We start from the raw sequence: 20,646 nt of genomic DNA, 5'->3' as shown, positions 1-20,646 counted from the left end.
GGGAAGATACAGGTTGCCAGTTACATATTTATAGAAAGATAATCCCCTGGCTTTAAATAGATACGTACATACAAATATGAACAAACTTAAAAAAATACAAACCCTTGGATCATAAGGGGGCTGCCGGGAGCCCCTTTACCCTTCCCCCTCACCCAAGGGCAGAGAGCATGAATCTTGTTTTTTAAAAATTATTAGTTTTGGCCATCCCTGCAGCAACAAGCATGAAGTTGGGTGATTACCCACAAGGTCAGAGTTCCCACTCTCTGAACTCTTATGTATCTCCTATAATTAGGGTTACATGCTTTCTTGTTCTTCTAACTAGTATACTGGGGCAAAGGAGGGGGCTCCCTCCTGAAATGAGTCAAGAAATATAAGATAGACTCATTTGGGGGTGGGGGGAGTGTCATCTGCTCTAAGAAGCAAAAGACAAGATAAAGGCATACAGACCCCAGGAAAATACCCAGTTCCCACACTATGGGAGATACCATCCAGCCCAGGTCCAGGCCCCAGATTCTTTGTTCTAGACATTCCCTACTTCTTTGGTATTGTCAGAAGAAAAGATTCAGTTCCTGGGTGCTGGTGGAGGAGGGAGAGTGGTTCCAGGGCTTCCTAAAAGTACTGAGTGAACAATTTGAGCTTAAAATTTTCCCTTTTTTAAATATTTAAAAATAAACAAATCAAATTCCATCTGGTGCTGTACACAGCCCTTTTGACTCCCTGACATTGATTGGAGGAAAGAGAAGGGGTGTCAACGTTGGAAGGGCCTCCTCACTTTCTTCCGCCGCTTCGGTTTGGCGTCTCCCTTGGGTACTGTGCTGTTGGGCTTGGAGGCTGCAGTGGCCCCAGGGCTGGGCTGAGGAGCTGCAAAGAAGTTCCCGTTGGACATCTGGCCTGGGGGTACTTGAAAAATCCGGCTCAAGAAATCCTGAAGGTCAGCAGGAGGGGCATCTGGAGTAGCTCTGAGAGGAAAACAGAAGGCATGATGAGGCAAGAGATACTGGAGTCAAATGGTTACCTAGTTCATCTATTTATACATATGTTAAAGACATACTGAGTCAGGTCCCAACAAACACTTAAATGGTGAGACACCTACATGTCCTAAACAGCATGTCATTGGAAACCATATTCAAAACTAGAACAGTGGATAGATCGTTGAGAGAAACACCACCTACCTCTGCCGCCCACTGGTGCCTGGCATCCGTGAACCAAATGAGATGTGATAAGGGACTCTGTGGGTATCTGGGGAGATTCCCACACGCTGGCATCCAGCCCACTCTGCAAGCATGAGAGACAATTAGCCAAAATATCATAGTTCTGAGGGTATATGAGCCCATACTTCCAGAGGACAGAAGTATACCTGTGATATCATACACCTTTCCATCCATCAGCGCAAAGTAGGTGATTTTGAGGCCCAACATGCTTGACTCTGCCCAAAAGTCACCTTCCTCAGCAGGATGCAGCCTATTACACTCAGCACAGTATCTGGCACTCTTAGGTTCCCGGTCCATTTCGAACCTCCTGAAATTCAACAAAAGGACAGTTCCTTAATAATATGTTAAGACTACCTAGAGCATTGCTACAGTCTCATCATTACTGATGTCTCATTGTTACCGACAAGTATGGTTACTGACAAACATCTAAAATTACCGTCACTCAGTTGTTATGTATGCCTATGTACGCCCTGCCCTCAACCTATCTTAAAGCCAGAAATACTACCTTGTCTTCTTGCTAATTCAGATCTTCAATTTCTTGACAATATGGCATAAGTAGAAACTCAAGGTCTTTTTACTTACCATCTGGATCCCACAACTACCAATGATACAAGGAACGTTTTTGGTAACCCAGTCCCTAAACTGGCTGTCCCAGTCCTGTCCTATTTAAATCATACCTATGCTTTCCCTGGCATCGGCTGCACATCATAGTATTCATTGCTTCTTGCAGCTTGGACAGAAACTCATTCACTGACCGGCTCAGCTCATTTTCAGCCATTCGTTTCCTGAGAGAAAAAAGGCTATGTAAGTCAGGATATTGAGTGAGGGACAAAGAGAGACAGATCTATTGGCCTCTTGAGGCCCTTGGCCAGCTAGACAAGCCACCTCAGTTCTGCCTCGGAAAGCCTTCATCTGTAAGTCCAGGGATCTCTGCTATTGAAGGTTATTCACTTACCCTACCTAATAATTTTCTAGCTCCAACTTACATCTCATATTCCTTCCGTCTTTCAGGGTTGCTGACAATGTCCCAAGCTGCCCGCAAAACCTTGAAGGCCTCCTCAGCCCGAGGATGATGATTTTTGTCAGGATGAACCTACCAAAACAGATTTCATTACATATCCATTCCAAACCTCTCCCCATCTTGAGTCAAAATAACCTCATATCAACAGGTTATTGTTGATAACTTCCTATTTAACACCCTTTTGAAGAATCAATATAGCTTAATGGTTAATTGCTCTGCCTCTGAAGATAGATCTGTATTTAAGTCCTGCCTCTTCTGCTCATTAGCTTCATGACCTAGAGTATTTTATCTATCAGGGACTGTTAGTATTAAATGAGAATACGCATGAAGCAGAATACAGAAAATCTGGCACTATGGTGATCCACCACTCTAGTGTTCCTGGAACTGTCCCAGTTTTAGCATTTAAATTTCATGTTTGAGGAAACCTTTCAATTTCAGGCAAACAAGGATGGTTTATCACCCTGTCACACATACTAAACTCTTATATTTTAACTTTGTTGTCAGTCATAGAGTTCCAACAATCCTCAAATTCTGTTTCTAACTAGGAAATTTTCATATCTACTCAAAACTTCCTACAATGGTTTGCCTTTCTGTTCCAGGTGTGAAATAACATACCATGACCCTCAGGTTTTTAATCCACTTTTCAGCCTTTTCTCCAAGATAAATAATATTCTCACTTCCTACAGTTCCTTGATTTTTCCCATCCTCATTCACCAAAAACAGAGATAAAGCTAGTCTCTTGCAGAATGCTGTCATCTCTCTCATATCCCAAGCTTACAGAATGCGAGTAATGGTCATGTTAGGCCCCAATAAGGGCAGTGAGAGGCTGTATAAAAGACTACAGGGACTTGCCTGGTCGTCTAGTGGTTAAGACTGTGCTTCCAATGCAAGGGCTGCAGGTTCAACCCCCTGCTTCAATCTTAAGGAACTAAGATTCCACATGCCCCATGGCTTGGCCAAAAAGAGCCCACAGATACTCTGGCTCAGAACAAGGCAGTAACTTCAGGTTATGGGACAGTTCTACTAAGGTTCAGGGAACTTTACTTCAAGAAAGTCAGTTGAAAATGAGAATTTTTGATTGACATTCCCCAAAAGACAAAATCTGCTAAAAGACATGAAGGTGAGAAAAGACCTCTACCATTAGTAACAATTTGAGAATGAAAACTGTTCCTCACTCTCAGAATAACCCAGGCCATCCAATAAGGGGCATATATTTCCCACCAAACTAATTTAGTTATCTGGTAAGTTTCAGGTCTGGTATTTTATTGTACCTAGAATGGTTAATGGAAACTCTGGTTGCCCATTCCTCTTTCATGTCATGCAACCACTGAGGGAATTTGCACACTGGTATTTTACCAGTCAAGTTCCATATACTCAAATAGTCCTCCAATGGAATTTACACATTACTTATAGTCGTGGACTTCCCAGGTGGCACTAGTCGTAAAGAATCTGCCCTTCAGTGCAGGAGATTTAGAAATGCAAGTTCGATCCCCTGGAGAAGGACTTGCAACCCGCTCCAGTACTCTTGCCTGGAGAATCCCATGGACAGAGGAGTTCGGCAGGCTACAGTCCCTAGGGTCGCAAAGAGCCAGACATGACTGAAGCGATTTAGCACGCAGAACGCATTTATATTCCTAACAGTTTTATTTGTACAGAAATAGCAGTAACAATCATATCTAAAAATAGCAATCAAATATCTACTTCTAAAAGCAATTTATTGCATGCTTGTATTAAACCATTTCCCTCAAGCATTTAAGTCACAACCCCCTATATCCTACCTAATCACCAACATTTTCATGTATGACATACATACATACATACATACATACATACATACATACATGCCTCTCCAAGATTTATGTCCCATTTGCCTTCCCTTTCCCAGCCTGGTTGTTGGTCTTGAGATACCTTTTCTTTCACCTGGTCCTGGAATAATCACTCACGTGTACTCTGAATCTTCCCACACTTGCCTCACTAGGAAGGCAGTTGGATTTCCCTGCGTTCAGAAACCCCTCATTTGTTCAGGAGGAACTGATAAGCGTTCTGACTAGGCATCTTCTCCAACCTACTCAGAGGGATTTCACCTTGATATTCCAGGGTGAGTGAGTCCAGCACTGTCTACTATACCAGGTTCATTTATTTTCATTGAGAAAAAGAATTTCATGATACAGAACTTTAAAAGTCAGATCCCCTTTCCAATTCTTTCCTGAGAATTAAAGATAATTTTTCATCTTCAAGTTGATTTTATACTCTCCCTTCCTCTGCTGTTGCTGCTGCTAAGTCACTTCAGTCGTGTCCGACTCTGTGTGACCCCATAGACGGCAGCCCACCTGGCGCCCCCTTCCCTGGGATTCTCCAGGCAAGAAAAGAGGAGTGGTTTGCCATTTCCTTCTGCAATGCATGAAAGTGAAAGTGAAGTCGCTCAGTCATGTCTGACTCTTAGCGACCCCATGGACTGCAGCCTACCAGACTCCTCCATCCACGGGATTTTCCAGGCAAGAGTACTGGAGTGGGTTGCCATTGCCATCTCTGTCCCTTCCTCTACTCCACCTAAAAATTGTAGTGGAAAATAAAATATGGGAACAAAGAACTGGAAAGAGGGAAGGGTACTCACCATCACTGCCAGCTGCCTATAGGCCTTCTTCAGTTCAACATCTGATGCTGTGGCTTCAACCCCCAACACGTGAAAAGGGTTTAGCTCATCCTCAGGAACCCCAGCCATGGTCAAGAGTCGAGCCACTTCCTCTTCAGGCTGGCAGTAACGACCACCAGCTACAGGTGCATTCCCCTGCCTATTGGTCCTCTGTTTGACCCAAGGTAACTCCAGCCAACCTAACTGAACTATTCTTACCAGCTGCTGCCAGGGCCTGCTCTCTCTCAGCAGAATCAGGCAACGCTGCCAGGTGGGAGAAGCCAGCCAAGAGAAGAGCCAGGTGGCTTTACCCCTCCAGCCTAGCCGGTCACTCAATCCTACCAGAAACCGCCAGCCCAACTGTAAACAGCCCAACAAAAGGGCCAGAGCCAGGAGCAGCAAAGCACCCACAAGCCTAAGAAAACGGGTGAACAGCCCTGCCCCATAGCAAAACCCCTGGCTCAGAAACTGGAACATCACCTGGGCCCAGCCCCCCAGCCGCCCTGCCCACACTCCCACCCAGACACGTAAAAGGTCCAGATCACTGCCTTTCAGCTGCCTGCATGCATAGATGAGATGGCCACAAGTCTCCACGTACTCCCCCACTAATACTAGCAGTTCGATCAGCCACCAGAAGCCTGCCTGTCCAAGCTGACACAGTTCCTCTGCTCCCCACAATCCCAGTCCTCTGCGTTTATCTGCCTGACTCCGTTTCCGGCCCAGCCGATGTCGACCAGGGGATCTGGGATCTCTTCGTCCACCCTCCCGAGTGTCCTCCTTGGCTGGAACACGGTGCCGTTGTCTCCGGGGTGCAGGTTTCTTTTCACTGTGCACACGTGAAAGATCACTGGGAAACTTAAGAGGTTCCTCTTCATCATATTCCCCTTCCAACTCTTCATCTTCCCCCAAAGCTGGAGAGGTACAATGGTGGCAAAAGTTGCTAGAAGAGCTATCTCCTCCCTCAGAGTAAGGCCCTTCAGGGATTCCAGGGGTTCCCTGGCAGTTACAAGTAGATGGAATGGGAAAGAAAGAAGAGTTCCCATCATCCTGGTACCCAGCCTCATTCTCTCTTGAGAGTTCCTGGTCCACTCCGGACTCTTCTGAAGATGCCTCACTCTGATCAGGGTCCTCTTCAGCCAGAGGGGGTCCTGGACCCCTTGGGGGTCCATGGCTTGGATCCGACCAGTGGGCTGGATTTGGGGGCTGTGTGTACTTAGGACTAGAGTGCTCTGTGAGGCAGCGGGTACCATTAGGAGCAGGCCCCGCTGAGTCCCTGAGTCCTGAGAATGAAAGTATGTCAGGGTCCACAGAGGGTCCTAAAGTCCTGAGGGAGGCACCACCACTGTGGTGGGCTCCACACAACCCTCCTTCTCCGGGGTGCTTCTGGGCCATGACCCCGGGGCTTCCTGAGGATTTTAGGTCACAGCCATCATGGTGACTTCTGATGCCTGTAACAGAGGTATCAAGTGGGGGAGATCAAGGATAGGACCAACAAAAAGGTTAAATAATCTTAAATTGGGTATATATTGAATGCACCCACCTCCCTTGTTTTAAAAATTCGGGGGCAATCATCACCCCAGCAATAAAGCCAATACTACATTAACGGCAAAGCTGCTCCCTCCCCCCACTCCTCCAAGCTCCCTTATTATTGTTTCTTTCCCCAGAAAGCTATAACCCTAAAACAGGAGAAAAGGGAGGTACCGCAAAGGGTGTGGTCCTGGGGTCACTCTTGGGAAAAAGGGAAAGACGACCGGAAAGGGGGCCGCAGGCTGCCAGAAAAGGGTGGGGACCGTGCGGCCCTTCAGGAACATCTGGGGGAGGAGCTTGAGACTCCCCCTGACAGAGTCAACCCGTTAACCCTAAGGCTGGGTAGAGGGGATCAAGGTAACATACCGAAGAACGGCGGTAACTCCTCCCCCTCGAGCAGCTGGGCCGAGGGCCAGGGGGAGCTACGAGAGCAGCTCCCCCGGCTCCGCCTCCCGCTCACGCTCTGCTTCCGCCTTCCGTCCCCGCCGCGGCCGCCGATTCGCGTCTACTTCCACTTCCGAGGTCACCAGGGAAGACTCGGGAAGGAAAAGTAAAAGCGATCTGCAGAGGTGCAAGCCAGTCCCGCAGGCTAAGTCGAACCAGAGGAGGTGGTCCTGGGGAAGCGCTGGCCCCGCCCTTTAAAGGGCCCTCTGCTGCCGCCCTCCGCGTGCTGAACTGGAGTCCCCGAAGGTTGCTCCACCGGAAGCGGAGCAAGCGGGCGCTGCTGCAGTGCCTGCGGACTGGGAGCAGATTCTCAGGGTTCCTCTGGCTGTGTTCTTGGGCTTTGCTGAGACCAGGAGATAGAGGAAAGCCACCGAGCCCAGTCTGTTTCCCTTGCAGACAAAATCAGGGAACGTAGGGGAACCACAGCACTGATCGCTTCCCTGCTGCCTGTAACGAGGACAGAGGCCTTTTGGTATCATGCGGGGGTGGAGCGGAGGGGAGGAAGCCCCGGGCCTGCCCCCGCCCTGGACCTCCTTCGCTGCCCCTTCTTTTCCAACAACCCTCGGCCCCCACCCCCCACCCCAGCGCCTGACCCAGCTGGCGAACTGCCTTGTATAACTGTAGCTCCCACGGCCCGGATCCGCCCCTCTGGATGCAGCTCTCAGGCCCCGTCGCGAAGCGGGCCGGAGGACTGGGAGCGTGGCTCTGCTGGGCTTAATACCCCAGCGGAGGGCCAAAAAACACTGCCCTTATCTGCGTGCTTCTTTGCATTTCGTTTGCATATCAAGATGTTTGGTCGACGCTGACAAGCGCCCCCGCCCCGACGCAGACCCGGGCTTGGGTACCCTCTGTCGGTCTCCTGCTCTACAAACGCCTCTCCGTTAGTTCCCCTTCCAGACCCTCGTCTTGCTCCGCAAGTTTTTCTACCCGTGAACCCCTCGCCGGCGCCCCAGATCAGTAAGAGCCCCTTCCTGGGGTCCCCGATCCGGACCACCAAGTTCTCCAGAAGACAATACTCCAATTCTCTGGGAAGTGGAAGAAACCAAGCCGAAGTAGGGGGGCGCTGGGACACCAGTAAGGGATTTGAAAGCTTCGAGTTGCTGAGTCAGCGCATAGGTATTCGGAGACCATTCCCCAAACCTCTTGCGGTTCCCCCAAAACCCCTCCCGGCTATGTCTGGGGGTCTCTGATCCCAGCCTAGAGCAGTAGGCAAACTGGGTCCCCCACACACACACAAGGAAAAGATTTGGAGGGTCCCGCCCTGTGATGTCACCCCCACACACACACTCTGTCCCCTTCCTCCACCCCTCAAGCTGGTTGCTTTTAGCTCACTGGGGCTTGGGCTGCGGTACGACTTGCAGGAGTTTAGGGAGCAAAGAACAGAGTGGCCCTAGAGGTGCCCACGCCTGACAGCCGCCCGGACGCCTAAGACTCTGGGCAGGGATGCAGCTGGGGGTCTAGGGAAGCACGTCTACCCCCTCCTTTCCTCAGCCCTGACAGGGTGGTGAGTAGTTAACACCCCCTCCCCAATCTCTCCTTGAATAGGGTCCCCAGACTTCCAAGAATTGAGCAGAGGAGCCCCAGGGACTCCCCAAACCAAGTCCCCTCCCTGCCTGTTGAAATCTTGATATCCAAAAGAAGGCAGCTGAAAGAAGTGCCTGCACCTACTCTACCCCATTCCTTTAGTGCCCCCAATGCCAGCTCCTCCTTGGTGTTCTCCTTTCAGGAACTGAGTTCAAATCCCACTGGCAGCCCTGACACCCCAGAGAAAGGGAGAGGTAGAAAGAGTCCCACCAGTGACCTGAGGGGAGGATGTGAGATGCCTGTGAGCAAGGCGCCTGCTTAGTCCATGAGGGATCGGTGGGAATTGGACTGTGGCTGGACGGACACCTTCCCCCAGTAACCCTATCTCCACCTGAAGCCAAGGCTTCCCAACCCTGACAAACTGTCGGTTACTGTCTCTACTTGATTCCTCTTCTGGTGTCTTGATTTTTTTCCCTCGTCCCTCTCTGGGGTTGGAGCAGCTGTTGGGAGACCCCCACCATGACTCATTCTCTCCTCTTCCTTCTCCTCCCCCCTCTACTAACTCCACCCTTCCCAGTCCAGTAGGATGATTTTGAGTCCCAGCTGTAGATGGGACATGCTTTCTTTTCAGCTGGAACAGGCTACTGAGCCTTTAGCCCACAGTACCCCCTTCCACAGATGGAGGACTTCCTACTCCTCCCACCCCACCCTGAAAAGCTAGGGAGCCAAGACTCATTACCTGTTAAGATTTGAAGTTCCACTTCATGTCCTTGTTTTAGAGGGTGATAGACAGCTGACCTCTCTCATCCCTGTCCTGTAGGTTTCTTCAGTTTCCCCAGCAGAACTAAGTTCCATCCTGAAATTGGCCTTTCTTTAAAAGAAAGGCATCCTCGAGGTTCATGGGCACCTGAGTTCCTGCCCCCTTACCCCCTTGCAGGTTTCCCAGCCCCCTCAAGACATTCATGGATGGATAAGAGGAGCTGACACTGATCTTCCCCTCTGTGACAACCTTCTCTTCGGCCATGGAAGAAGCCTTGCTGCCCCTGGCCATGACCTCTGACCCCAGGCCCTTTAATCAACAACTCCCAGAGCCTCCAGACCTGAGATGTGTCTTGCAACCCCAGGACAGTCCTGACCTGGCACCCGCCCTGGTTTGTGCCCTTTGCTGCTGCTTTGGAATCATCTACTGCTGCTTCGGTGAGGGCGGGGCCAGGGTTCTGGGGGGCAGCTGCCCAAGACTGTCACCCTCAGAGATGACGCCAGCTTTCTCCTTTGCTCCTGAGCCACCTCTACTCCTCTGCCGGGGGATGTCTATCTTCAGTGCGTCCAGTGCCGCTCTCGCCAGCTCTTCTTCCATCCCCCACCCACTCACTCCTTCAGCTCTGACCCCTGGCAACCATCATTTTCCCTCCCCTTGCCTCCTACTTCAAAATTCCATTCCCCAGTAACCTGAATTAGCCTGTGCTGATTTATTCCCGTCTACCATCCTTGAAAGGATGAAACCTTTTCTCTATACTTATTCCCCTCAATTCATCCATCGTACCTCCTGATTTGCCCTCCCATCCCCTCACAGTTCCTGAAAAGTCCCTGCCCTCCCTAAGATGACCCCTTTCTGCCCTAGGCCTTGAGGTCCCTGGGGGTGCTGCTCCTGACTTCTGCTCCTCTGGTTAGCCATTCCTATCCCTTCTGAGTCATCAGAGCCCAGCCCTGTCGACCCTCCCCCACCCACCCCTTTCTGCCTCTTATTGCCTCCTGCCTCCCTTCCCAGGCTACCGCTGCTTCAAGGCAGTGATGTTTCTCTCAGGCCTGCTGTCAGGAGCCCTGGTGATCTTCCTGCTATGCCATAAGGAGCGAGTGCTAGAGACACAGCTGAGCCTGGAGGTGAGCGCGGGCATTGCGCTCGGCATCGGACTGCTCTGCGGCCTGGTCACCATGCTGGTTCGCAGTGTCGGGCTCTTCCTGACTGGTCTCCTACTAGGCCTAACCCTGGGCGCCGGGGTCCTGCTGGGCACCGAGCCCATCTACCAACCACCTTCAGCCTGGGTGCCAGCTGGGGGGCTGGTGGGGCTGGCACTGCTGGGAGCCCTGTTCACACTTCGGTGGCCACGTCCATTCACAGTTTTGGGCACAGCCCTGCTGGGTGCTGCAGTGCTGGTGGCCTGTGCTGACTACTTCCTGGAGGGGCTGGCGCTGGGCAGTCGGCTGGGCCAACGCTTGCAGGCACTTCCAGCCTTGCCTCCTCTCTGCTGGTATAGCTGGGTCTTGCTGGGGACCTGGCCAGCTCTGGGGGCCCTTGGGGCCCTGGCCCAGTGGAAGCTCATGGATGAGGAACATGGAGGCCACGCCAATGGTGAGTTACCGCCGTGGTATAGACAGCAGACAACCTGTGTCCCTGGTTCCCAGACTTAAAGAGGTGAAGGGAGAAAATACACTTGAGGGCAAAAAACAGAGGTGTCTAAGGTGTATTAGGCAGGCCACTGAAAAAAAGTTAAAGTTGGAGGAGTCAAAAGTCTGGGTGAGAATGAGAAGAGAAATTGTCGGGAGGTTGGGGAGCAGGGAAGAGTTACTGGGGACTGATGTGAAAGGAAAGGAAGATCTCAGGGAAGTCATGAGGGAGGAGTAGGAGGATTCCAAAGAAAAGTTTCTTTAGAATATCTGGGAGGGGGATGAGGTTTGAGAGAGACGTAACAGGCAAAGCAAATGGGTTTCTCTAGAGTATGAGTATATTTGGGGGTGGGTTTCAGAGTCTAAAGAGGCCTCCCTGAGTCTGTATTGTCCCCTCCCAAGCAGTGGTCTTGAGCCACCAGCGAAGGCATCTCCAGCTCCTCCGGATCCGTCATCAGGAGGCCAAGTGGCACCGGACCTCCCCTGGGGCAGGGCTCTGTGAGGGCAGCTACCGGCGCCAGCTCCCTGCCAGCACGCGGAACCCTGCCGACAGTCTGGCTCCAGTGAGTGGAGGCGTGAGGGCTTCTCTGGGCCCGGGGCAGAAGGCACAGGGGGATGGTCAGGGTGGTGGTGGGGGGGGTTCTGATCCAGTCCCTTTCTTCTGCCCTGTCTTCCCTGCCCCTTCAGAGTTATTTCCAGAGCCTTCGAGAGCGCCAGCTAGGACCAGGCAGCCAGGCCACTGCTCCCCACACTGTCCTGGACCTGGATTCTGACTGTAGTTCCACTGTCCCCCTCACTGCACCTTCTGGCTCCACCCACCCGGACCTGAGCCTAAACCTCCACTGATGCCCTCTCCCTGGGAACACTAGGTGGCCAGGGCCTGGGCCCACAGAATCCACACACAGACTTCCCCACCTCTTGAACTTGGGCATGGAATCTGTGCTCAACCCAGACCAGCCCTGTAGGGATATGTTTCAGGGACAGATAGAGAGGACTCTTGTGGGGAAAGGAGAGGAATGGAAGTATGAGTACCTACCTCTGTCCAGTAACAGAGGTGCCCTGGTCCCTAAAGTAACTGACTCCCTAATTCCCTTCAAACAAAACCAAGGAGGGCCATTACCCAAACAGCCTTCTGTATACCCGCCTCAGAGTGCCTCTCAATGATCAAATAAGGAGTATTGTTTTCATAGGACCTACCTATAGAAAATCAGGAAGGCTCCTAAAGCACTTGATAGCTTTTCCATGGGGAGAAAGGCACCAGTGGAGCTCCGGGATCCCTGATTCCCAGGCCCCTCATCAGGGAGCAGTTGAGTTCCTGGTTAGCCTTTCTCTCTGGACCCCCAGACACAAGCCCCCTTCTCCTACCTCAGTTGGGGGTAGCTATCCTCCATGGTGCTTCCCTTTTCCTTCTCAATGTGGGGAAGACCACAGGGTACTTCCTGGCTCAGCACCCGCTGTCCCTCATAGCTGGCTTCTTGCTTCAAGCAGAGAGCATTGGCCCACATGCCAGAATCTTGCCCTTTTGCCCAAAGGAGCCTGGTCTTCAGGGGTGTGTGGGAGACAAGTGCCTTTTCTGTCTCTCATTATAGGGGACACTAATCTTTTTAACCAGAATATCGTCCCAGCCACTAACCCATTCTAACTCTCCACTCCCCTGATTCACCTGTCCAAAGTCTGTTCCCTGGTTCCTCAGCATGAAGGAAGATATGTCCCTCCCCTGGGCAGCAAGGTTATGATGGGAGGGAAGAAGAACATGGGAACATGTGAATAAAATGACATTGAACACTGAACCTGGGAGTCTAGCCTCTTCTGTTGTTCCTCTTTTCTTTCTTTGCTCCCCCAAACAACGAGTTAGCCATACTGACAAGTCCTCTGTCCCTTCAAGATCTGATGAAGGTGCTTCTATCAGGCCAGACTACTATAGGAGTGGCACACACACAGCCAGAGGAAGAACCATTCAGCCCTCTCTTATGAACATGGTGCATGCTTGCAGTCGCTCAGTCCTGTCCAACTCTTTGTGAGCCCAAGGACTGTAGTCCACCACAGTCCTCTGTCCATGGGATTTCTCAGACAAGAACACTGGAGTGGGTTGCCATTTCCTCCTCCAGGGAATTGAAACTGTATCCCCTGCATTGGCAGGTAAATTCTTAACCACTGAGTCACCTGGGAAGCCCTGTGAACACGGAGTTAACGTTTATTAAGCACAAATGTGCCAGGCACTTCACACACAGTATTTCATTTAATGAAACAACTCTGCAGGATTGGTGTTAACCTTAATTTTCAGATGGGAAACCTGAGGCTTAGTGAGGTTAATTAACTTGCCCAAAGTCATAAGCAAGTTGATGTGATTCTCAAGGATACCAAAGCCATTGCTCATTTTACTGGCCATGCTGTTTCCTTGTTCTTTATCTAGGAAGAACAGGACCCAGGCATTTCCCAGGTGGGGCCTGCTGTCAGCTAAACGCCTGATGGATGCCTTTCTTCTACCAATGTCCTCCAGAGAGAAAATGACACAGCTGGAAGTGCTGTTTAGGATGGGGGAGAAATGGACGGAGCTGGAGGCTGAGTTAGAGTCACTGACCAGGAGGGAAAGAGTACAGGGAGGTGGTGACTGGAGCCGGGTCATTTAGAGACTTGAGGTCCATGGTTCATGCTTGTGTTGCAGCAGACATTTGATTGAGGTCTCAGGCCTCTGAGAGAGTGACATTACCAGGGAATGAAAGGGTGCTGAAGTCTGTGACTGAGGGGATAACGTCCAAGATTGTATCTCTGGGTGAGCCGCCAGAGTTCAAGGTGTATCTATGGCCCAAGGAAATGGTATCCAGTGTTATCCTGTGGCTGAATGGTCTATGCCTGTAACCAAGGAATCAGTGTCCCCATCGGATGCAGTGGTGTTTGGGGGACGACAGTGCATCCAGTTGTGGGCGATATCTCTGGGAAAGCCTTTCTCTGCTTGAAGCTGCTGATTGAGGCGCCAGTACTGTTTGCCCTTGAAGAAGTAGACACGGCCGTCCCGCCAACTCGTGGCGGCCGAGGGCTGGTCTGGCACTCCTGTAAACAATCCCTTGGTTGGTTTAGGGTAGCGGCTGAAGTCAGTAGTGGCCAGCTCATCCCACTGCCAGTATCCTGAGCCCTAGGTGTGGGGTAGGCAGCGAGAAGAGAAGGATGATGAGAGAGCTTAGGGAACCCCCCGCCACCCCCACCGAGGTCTACTCTCAGCCCATGGCAACTGCAGAACTTCCTTCCAGAGCAAGTCTTTGCTTTTCCATGGGAGGTAGCCCACCCCTCCTATGAAGGATTTGCCCTTCCTTTGAGCTTTATACCTTAAAGAGGAACACCTTTTTGTTGATAGGCCAATAGAGAGCAGCATCCAGGTTGGGTCCTACCCTATTCAGCTTCTTGGGAAAGCCAGGAGACATCTTGAAATTAATGTAGCGCCACACCTTATCTCCTGAGAGCATACAAGGAAAGAACAAGTCACCTCTGTCCCCAGGTGATAACTTTCAGTTCCTCTGTTCCACCCTCTGAAAACTTCTCATCCCTCCCTCCTTGTATGGCATCTCTAATCACAGGCCCTCCTCAGGTAGCACAATGTAAACTAGTGCCCTTACCTTTAAAGAAGTGAATCCACTGGGTCCGAGGAGAGTAGACAGCTGCATCCAGGTTTCCTGGGAGCCCCTCCCAGAGGGCAGACGCTTGGAACAAAGGACCCAATCCCGAATCTGTCATGGTCCACACATAGTTTCCCTTGAAGGCGTAGGTCTTTCCCCGGGGCCCTAAGAGCAGGTGTGTCAACAAGTCAAAAAGACAGGTATCAGGACTTCCCTACTGGTCCAGCAGTTAAGAATAAGCCTGCCAATGCAGGGGACACGGCTTTGATCCCTGGTCCAGGGTGATTCCACATGCCTCAATCCCATGTGCTACAACTACTGAGCCAATGGATTCTGGAACACTTGAGCCACAACTAGAGAGACCATGTGCCTCAACAAATTATCCCACATGAGGAAACAAAGACCTGCTGCCACCAAATAATTTTTTTTTTTAAGACAGCAGTCAAATAAAGACTTCTGGGTATCTTAGGCAGGCTGATTCCCCACATATTCATTCAAGGAGAGGATTGTTAAGGGCAGAGAAGTGCTCAGCCTCTCCTTTGTCATTCACAGCAAATCAGCCCTGTAGATAGCTGCTCCCACTTAGGGACCTCACCTTCTACTCCAGGTGGCTTCCAAGTTGTACTTCCATGTGGGTATAATACCCTCTCTAATAGACATTCCAGTCAAGACTGTTTTCTCCATCTTGCTGTATTTCCAGATGTGTTTAGTGGCTCTCACAGGGCAACAACGGAGGTAATGTCCTGCCTGGCCCATCTTGAATTCAGCTCTGAATCCTCCCTCCCCAGGCCACTGCCTCCATCCATGGCCACTAACCTGTGCCTAAAGTCTAACCTCCACTGATCACCCTGAGGTCCCATGTCACTCCCATTTGTCCAGGTCTCAAGGTCAGCAGCCTGCCCCACTGCCTGCCTACAAGCCTGGAGGGAAAGGGTCTTACCCAGCATCACAGCATCCAGGTCACCACTGCAGGGGTCTGGCATGGGACTGGGTTCTGTGGGCACTAGGGGTGTAGTAGGGAGTGCCGTGTCTTCCTCCTCCTCCTCCTCCTCCTCCTCTATCTCTGGGCTCTTTTTGCCTGCAAGGTAACATAATACTGCTCAGGGAAAGAACTCAGAGCACTGGCTTCCCCACTCTCCTACTGTAAGTCAAGCTCAGAGGTCGCATAGAGAGAAAAATGAAAACCTGGAGAGCTTTTGCTGGTGGGAGAAAAGATCACGTTGATACCAGCAGGAGACATGTTTTAGTTTTGAGAGGCGCTAGAAAGGGAGAGAAGGGATTGCTGGAATGTTCATTCTTCATACACTAGAGCAGGTGTAGGAGGAGAGAGGTCTGGAAGGAAGATTAGACCTGGAAGTGTCAGAAACAGAGCTCCTGGGAGTTCCCTGGGGGCCTAGTGGTTAGGATTCCAGGCTTTCACTGCCACAGCCAGGGTTCAATCCCTGACTGGGGAACTGAGATACCACTAGCCATGCAGTGAGGTCAAAAAAAGAAAAACAACTCCTGAAAATGAAGAAGCCTGAATAATGGGGCAAGAGGAAGAGAAAGAAGCCAAGCCATTTCCCTCCATGAAGATTAGACCTGTGTCTTTATGCTTAAAGAGACTACTGGTCAGACTGACCATCATGAGGACTAGGGGAAAGGACTGACCATAGAGAGCCTGGATCCCAGCCACATCATCAGGGTGCAGCTTGAAGTAGGGCCGGTAGCCAGCGTAGACGGGAGCCATGAGGGCCTGGGTGTATCGGGAGTGCCCCAGCCCCAGGGCATGGCCCAGTTCATGGGCTGCAATGATGCGCAGGTTCACCCCCCGGTAGGTCCCCTCAGTCCAGAGCTCATCTTCATCAAAGTGTATGCTGCCCAGCTCTGGGATGTCGGCATGGGCCAGGACCCGCCCTGGACAAAGGCAAAGGTAGACAGGCAGGAGATCAGAGTCTCCTAGGGTGGAGCATCCCCTGCCTGTTATAAACTCCAATTACTCTATTCCCTTAAAATCCCCCCAAGTAGACTGATTATCTCTTGGACGCCTCTCACTCCTTTCGGATTTCCCTGTCACTACCCCGATCTCTCACGGGTGCCCGTCACTCCGTTCTGTTACCTCCAGTCACTCTGCTGTCTTTGGCCCAGTCCTCTCTGGAGTATGCCTTGAGCAGAGGAACTTAAGCTAAGGAAGAAGGCATAAGCTTCACAGAAACAGGCTTGGTAAGGCCCCAGGGAGAGGATATGTTGCTCCCCAAGGGAATATTAGAAGGTGGTTGGAGAGTGTAGGGTGCAGTTGAGCATAGAAGGGTAGCCTGACATTAAGTTTCCAGAGTCACTGACTCAAGGAGACAGAGGTCTGTGAGGTGGGAGAGCTGAGAGCTGGTGCCTACCGGGCCCGTCAAAGGAATTGGAGCAGTACAAGCTATGGCGGCCATGGAAGGAAAGGCGGATATCAGCCCAGCCAGCCTGCACCTCACGGAAGGTCAAGGGAGCCACGTTGCTCCAATACTGGAAGGCTTGAAGCAGGGCTGCCCGGGCTGTTGAGGATGGTAGGGTGGATGGTAGGTTCACGATGCGGAAGGTCAGATGCTTCTTTCTCCAGCGGCCTGGTTATTGAGCCAAAAAATAGATTAGAAGCACAGATACCTTTGCCAGCTCCGGACAGCTCCCCTGAGTGTGAGCACTCACTCAGCAAAGCCATGAAACAACACTTCCAGGCAAGTGGTGATCAGTCGATTACCAGATTACCATCCATTCAACGATCAGCTGATCTAGACTGTCACAATGTCACCTGTGCTCCACAGTCATGACCACCCCCCCCCCCACTTTCCCAGGCTCAGTTCTCACCCAGCAGCAGGTATTTAAGGGTCTTCTGGTTGAAGGGGTCCTCCAGGCCACAGCGGGGCTGCCTCATACGGGCACTTGTGGCGTCATCCAGCTGACCTGAGACTGGCAGCTCAGATGCTTCCTGAAAAGCTCTGGAAAGAGGGAGAGGGATGGTCCAGCAGGATAGGGGCATCTGGAATGACTAAGAAATGGGGATAGCTCTCTGTTCCCCTTTTGCCCGACGTAATGACTGAGAATGGCACTAAAGCTCTGGAGGTGATGAGATCGCTCCAGCATCCAGTCCTCATAATTGGGCCTTCCTCTTCTGTTCTGCATAGAAGGCAAAACTTCAACGTCACGTCCCTGTGTTCACACTCTTATTTGGGTAAAGTGCTCTCTGGTGTTGCCTTCTTCCTCTATTGCAATTTCTAACTTCCTCCTGCCCTGGGAAGTGTCCTACTCCTGCTCTGAGACTCTCTCACCTGCTACCACCTGAGGGCCTGTCCTCCCTCTGCTTTCTCCCCTCCTGGCTGGACACCCCATTCCCAGTCCAGCCTGCCCACTCTGGGGCAATTTCATCCATCAGGCACCACAAGTATTGTGGCTTTTCAATGGACTGGGAACATATCTGAGAAATGACCCATTAGACCCAAAATATGAAAAGAAAGCTTCAAAACAGAAAGAAATAAACGCTGGATTATATGTCTTTGAAAGGCAGCATCATGTCAACAATTTAGCTCCAACTCATATAAATTACACCGCTTGCAGGATGTGACCAAATAATTGTATTTTGGATATAATGTGAGATGGAGCCTCCAAAGAAGGGCCTAGGAAGATCCAATAACTGGGCCCTCGTCCTTGACTCCCCCTCTCACCCCTGGTTCCACCACACATTCTCTGGATCCCCAAAATGGATGTGAGGCAGGCAGAGGTGGGCCTGGGGAATGGAAAAGGTGAGAAGAGAAAAAGATCTTGTGAACTTGACCCTGAAGGCATGCACCTTACAACCTCTCACCTCAGCGCCTCTATGACATCTTCTGGCCTGAAGTTGTCAGGTCCTTCTAGAGGTTTCTGTAGGTAACCGTATCGCAACAAGTAATCCTATGATGAGGGTAGGGGGTCAGCAGATAAAATCAAAAGGGGATTAGTCTCTGGGTGAAGCTTCTACATGACCTAACAGCCCATTAGGATAGGAGGGGACAGATGTGGAAGGACTGAAAGAGAGGCATCTTAGGGAAGTATGAGGGGAGGGAGTAGGGATGGGTAGGGGTGGATCATGGACTAGAGGAGCAAAGGGCAGGGCAGGCAGTTGTAGGTCAGAAGAGTGGCTTGGATGGGACTAAGGAGCAGTTCCTCCATCCCTCCCCCAGCCTGGGTCTGGCTTTCCCAGGAGACTCACCATAGCTGCCTCCTTCTCTCCGGGCCCCACAGCCCGGCATGAGACGGTCAGCGGGAGTAGGAAGCCCAGCCACAGCCGCTGCCAGTTCATGGTCCCACCAGGCAAGAGCTTCAGAGTTTGTGCCCTCCGCTCTGAGAATCCTGGGAACCTGAGGGAGCAGGGCTGGGTTGGGGGGCTCTTCCCTCCAGTTCTTTTCACTCTCCAGTCTCTGGTCCTCTTTATAAAACTTCAAGGGAGGGAAATTGGTGGGGGGAGTGTCAGTAGGAGGTGACTCAGCCCAGAGATGTGTTGCAATTCACCATTAACCCCTGCCCTGCCAGAGAGCAGAAGTCAAGAAGAGCCTTCAACCCAGCCCCCAGGGTCCTCTGCTGAACTCAGAAAGACTTCCCATGTTGTCCTGGAGGTGGGCATCCTGTCAGGATCAGAAGCAGAATATCTGCCGAGACTAGAAATAGGGACCAGAGCCATCCTCTGAAGTTGGGCATTCCTGTGACCCAGGGACCCCGGGCAATATACCCCTTATCTGTAACTTTCACATCTCCCTGTCTGCTCTAGGACAGGAAAAATAAAACCAAGAGGTAGGAAGCAAATAGCTTAGGTGCTTGGGTTGCAGACGAAAGAACGAAGGGTGAGATCTCAGTTTCTTTGCATCCAAGACCAAGCTGAGAATTTAAATGCTCTTGAAGCCTACTTGTGTCTGCCTTAATAAAAAGTCATTATTTCAAGCCCTTGATGAGTCTGGAATGTGTGGGTGAGAGTGGAGGTTAACTAGAAAAGGAAGAAGTAAATTCTAGAGCCTACCCACAGGGAGGTTTGAGACACCCTGCCTACAGACAGGGTGAGATCAATTCAAATACCTGAAATAGGGGAACCAGGATATCAGGCAGGAGGTGTCCCATCCTGAGGGTCATGAGGCTGTGGGAAGGTTTGCAGAGAAGGCAGGCTTTGAGCTGGGCTGTGAAGGCTGGCTATGAGTTGGATAGGGTCAAAGAGTCCTGAGGAACAGGGACAATGCTGGTCTTGAGTAAAAGTGCGGAGAAAAGTCAGTTGTGCTCAGTGAGAGGTTCTAAGGGTCTGCTTCATTCACCACTGAGTCCCTAGTGCCCATTCCAGGCTAGCTCAGTGCTTTCGGTGGTGCTTAATAAATATTTGTCAGACGAATGACCAGGGTGGAAAACTGACTGGGAGACAGAGTTTAGAGAGGGTCTTCAATGTTATTTAACATAGAAGAGAAAAATTTACATTAGGAAAACCTACTTTAAAAAAAAAAGGAAGGAAAACCTACTTTGGACCCACCAAGTTTATATGACTTTTCCGCACTGTTAAACTTCATTGTAATAGAATGAGAAGGAAACAAAAAAAAAAAACTTTGTATCAGGTGATTTCTGTATTGTGCTGTGCTAAGTTGCTTCAGTTGTGTCTGACTCTGTGCGACTGTAGCCCACCAGGCTCCTCTGTCCATGGGATTGTCCAGGCAAGAACACTGAAGTGGTTAGCCATTGCCTTCTCCAGGGAATCTTCCCCACTCAGGGATCAAACCTGCGTCTTCTGCAGCTCCTGCCTTGCAGGTGGATCCTTCACCGCTTGATCCACCAGGGGACCTTTCCATTTCTATTTTATTCCATTTAATTCTCACTGTCCTCCTATGAGGGAATAATTATTCTGGCCATTTTTTTTTTTTTTGTCTTTCCCATGGCTTTTTTTTTTTTTTTCAGTATTGTAGTGGTTTTTGCCATACATTGACATGAATCAGCCATGGGTGTACATGTGTTCCCCATCCTGAACCCTCCTCCCACCTTGCTCCCCATCCCATCCCTCAGGGTCATTGCAGTGCACCAACCCTGAGCACCCTGTCTCATGCATCAACCCTGGCCTGGCGATCTATTTCACATGTGATAATATACATGTTTCAGTGCTATTCTCTCAAATCATCCCACCCTTGCCTTCTCCCGCAGGGTCCAAAAGTCTGTTCTTTACATCTGTGTCTTTTTGGCTGTCTCGCATATAGGGTCATCATTACCATCTTTCTAAATTCCATATATATGCGTTAATATACTGTATTGGTGTTTTCTTTCTGACTTACT

The 20,646-nt window shown here is 50.8% G+C and overlaps 3 protein-coding genes across 16 annotated transcripts; 1 reads left to right on the top strand and 2 right to left on the bottom strand.

The window, feature by feature from the left end:
- Positions 1–13: 13 nt before the first annotated feature.
- Positions 14–7,862, bottom strand: DNAJC14 (DnaJ heat shock protein family (Hsp40) member C14). 3 transcript variants are annotated; one of them, XM_069585059.1, is made up of 8 exons: positions 7,681–7,862; positions 6,758–7,282; positions 4,847–6,312; positions 2,198–2,304; positions 1,889–1,996; positions 1,358–1,518; positions 1,173–1,275; positions 14–959 (listed from the first exon to the last, which is right to left on the bottom strand). In XM_069585059.1, exons 3-8 carry the CDS (start codon positions 6,254–6,256, stop codon positions 749–751), a joined length of 2,100 nt encoding a protein of 699 aa, XP_069441160.1. In that variant the 5' UTR covers positions 6,257–6,312; positions 6,758–7,282; positions 7,681–7,862; the 3' UTR covers positions 14–748. The 3 variants fall into 3 exon arrangements, with proteins under 3 accessions (XP_069441160.1, XP_069441161.1, XP_069441162.1); XM_069585060.1 differs by having other exon boundaries at positions 7,763–7,862; XM_069585061.1 differs by lacking the exon at positions 7,681–7,862 and adding an exon at positions 7,429–7,560.
- On the top strand, positions 6,920–12,534 carry LOC138437542 (transmembrane protein 198-like). Of its 11 annotated transcripts, none has more exons than XM_069585049.1 (5): positions 6,920–7,951; positions 9,297–9,556; positions 10,128–10,709; positions 11,150–11,307; positions 11,432–12,534. In XM_069585049.1, the coding sequence occupies exons 2-5, from the start codon at positions 9,382–9,384 to the stop codon at positions 11,588–11,590; spliced, it is 1,074 nt and encodes a 357-aa protein (XP_069441150.1). In that variant the 5' UTR covers positions 6,920–7,951; positions 9,297–9,381; the 3' UTR covers positions 11,591–12,534. The 11 variants fall into 11 exon arrangements, with proteins under 11 accessions (XP_069441150.1, XP_069441158.1, XP_069441153.1 ...); XM_069585057.1 differs by having other exon boundaries at positions 6,925–7,951; positions 9,297–9,510; XM_069585052.1 differs by having other exon boundaries at positions 6,930–7,951; positions 10,164–10,709.
- A 386-nt stretch (positions 12,535–12,920) lies between these two features.
- Positions 12,921–18,865, bottom strand: MMP19 (matrix metallopeptidase 19). Of its 2 annotated transcripts, XM_069585045.1 has the most exons (10): positions 18,563–18,799; positions 18,179–18,264; positions 17,185–17,315; positions 16,728–16,943; positions 16,006–16,251; positions 15,296–15,433; positions 14,356–14,520; positions 14,068–14,195; positions 13,598–13,877; positions 12,921–13,511 (listed from the first exon to the last, which is right to left on the bottom strand). In XM_069585045.1, the coding sequence occupies exons 1-10, from the start codon at positions 18,650–18,652 to the stop codon at positions 13,429–13,431; spliced, it is 1,563 nt and encodes a 520-aa protein (XP_069441146.1). In that variant the 5' UTR covers positions 18,653–18,799; the 3' UTR covers positions 12,921–13,428. The 2 variants fall into 2 exon arrangements, with proteins under 2 accessions (XP_069441146.1, XP_069441144.1); XM_069585043.1 differs by having other exon boundaries at positions 12,921–13,877; positions 18,563–18,865.
- Between the last annotated feature and the right edge of the window lie 1,781 nt (positions 18,866–20,646).

This window comes from Ovis canadensis, chromosome 3 (assembly GCF_042477335.2).
Source record: "Ovis canadensis isolate MfBH-ARS-UI-01 breed Bighorn chromosome 3, ARS-UI_OviCan_v2, whole genome shotgun sequence".
NCBI classification, from domain to species: domain Eukaryota; kingdom Metazoa; phylum Chordata; class Mammalia; order Artiodactyla; family Bovidae; genus Ovis; species Ovis canadensis.
Note: the sequence above shows the minus strand (reverse complement) of the source record. Positions and strands in the feature narration are given on the sequence as shown.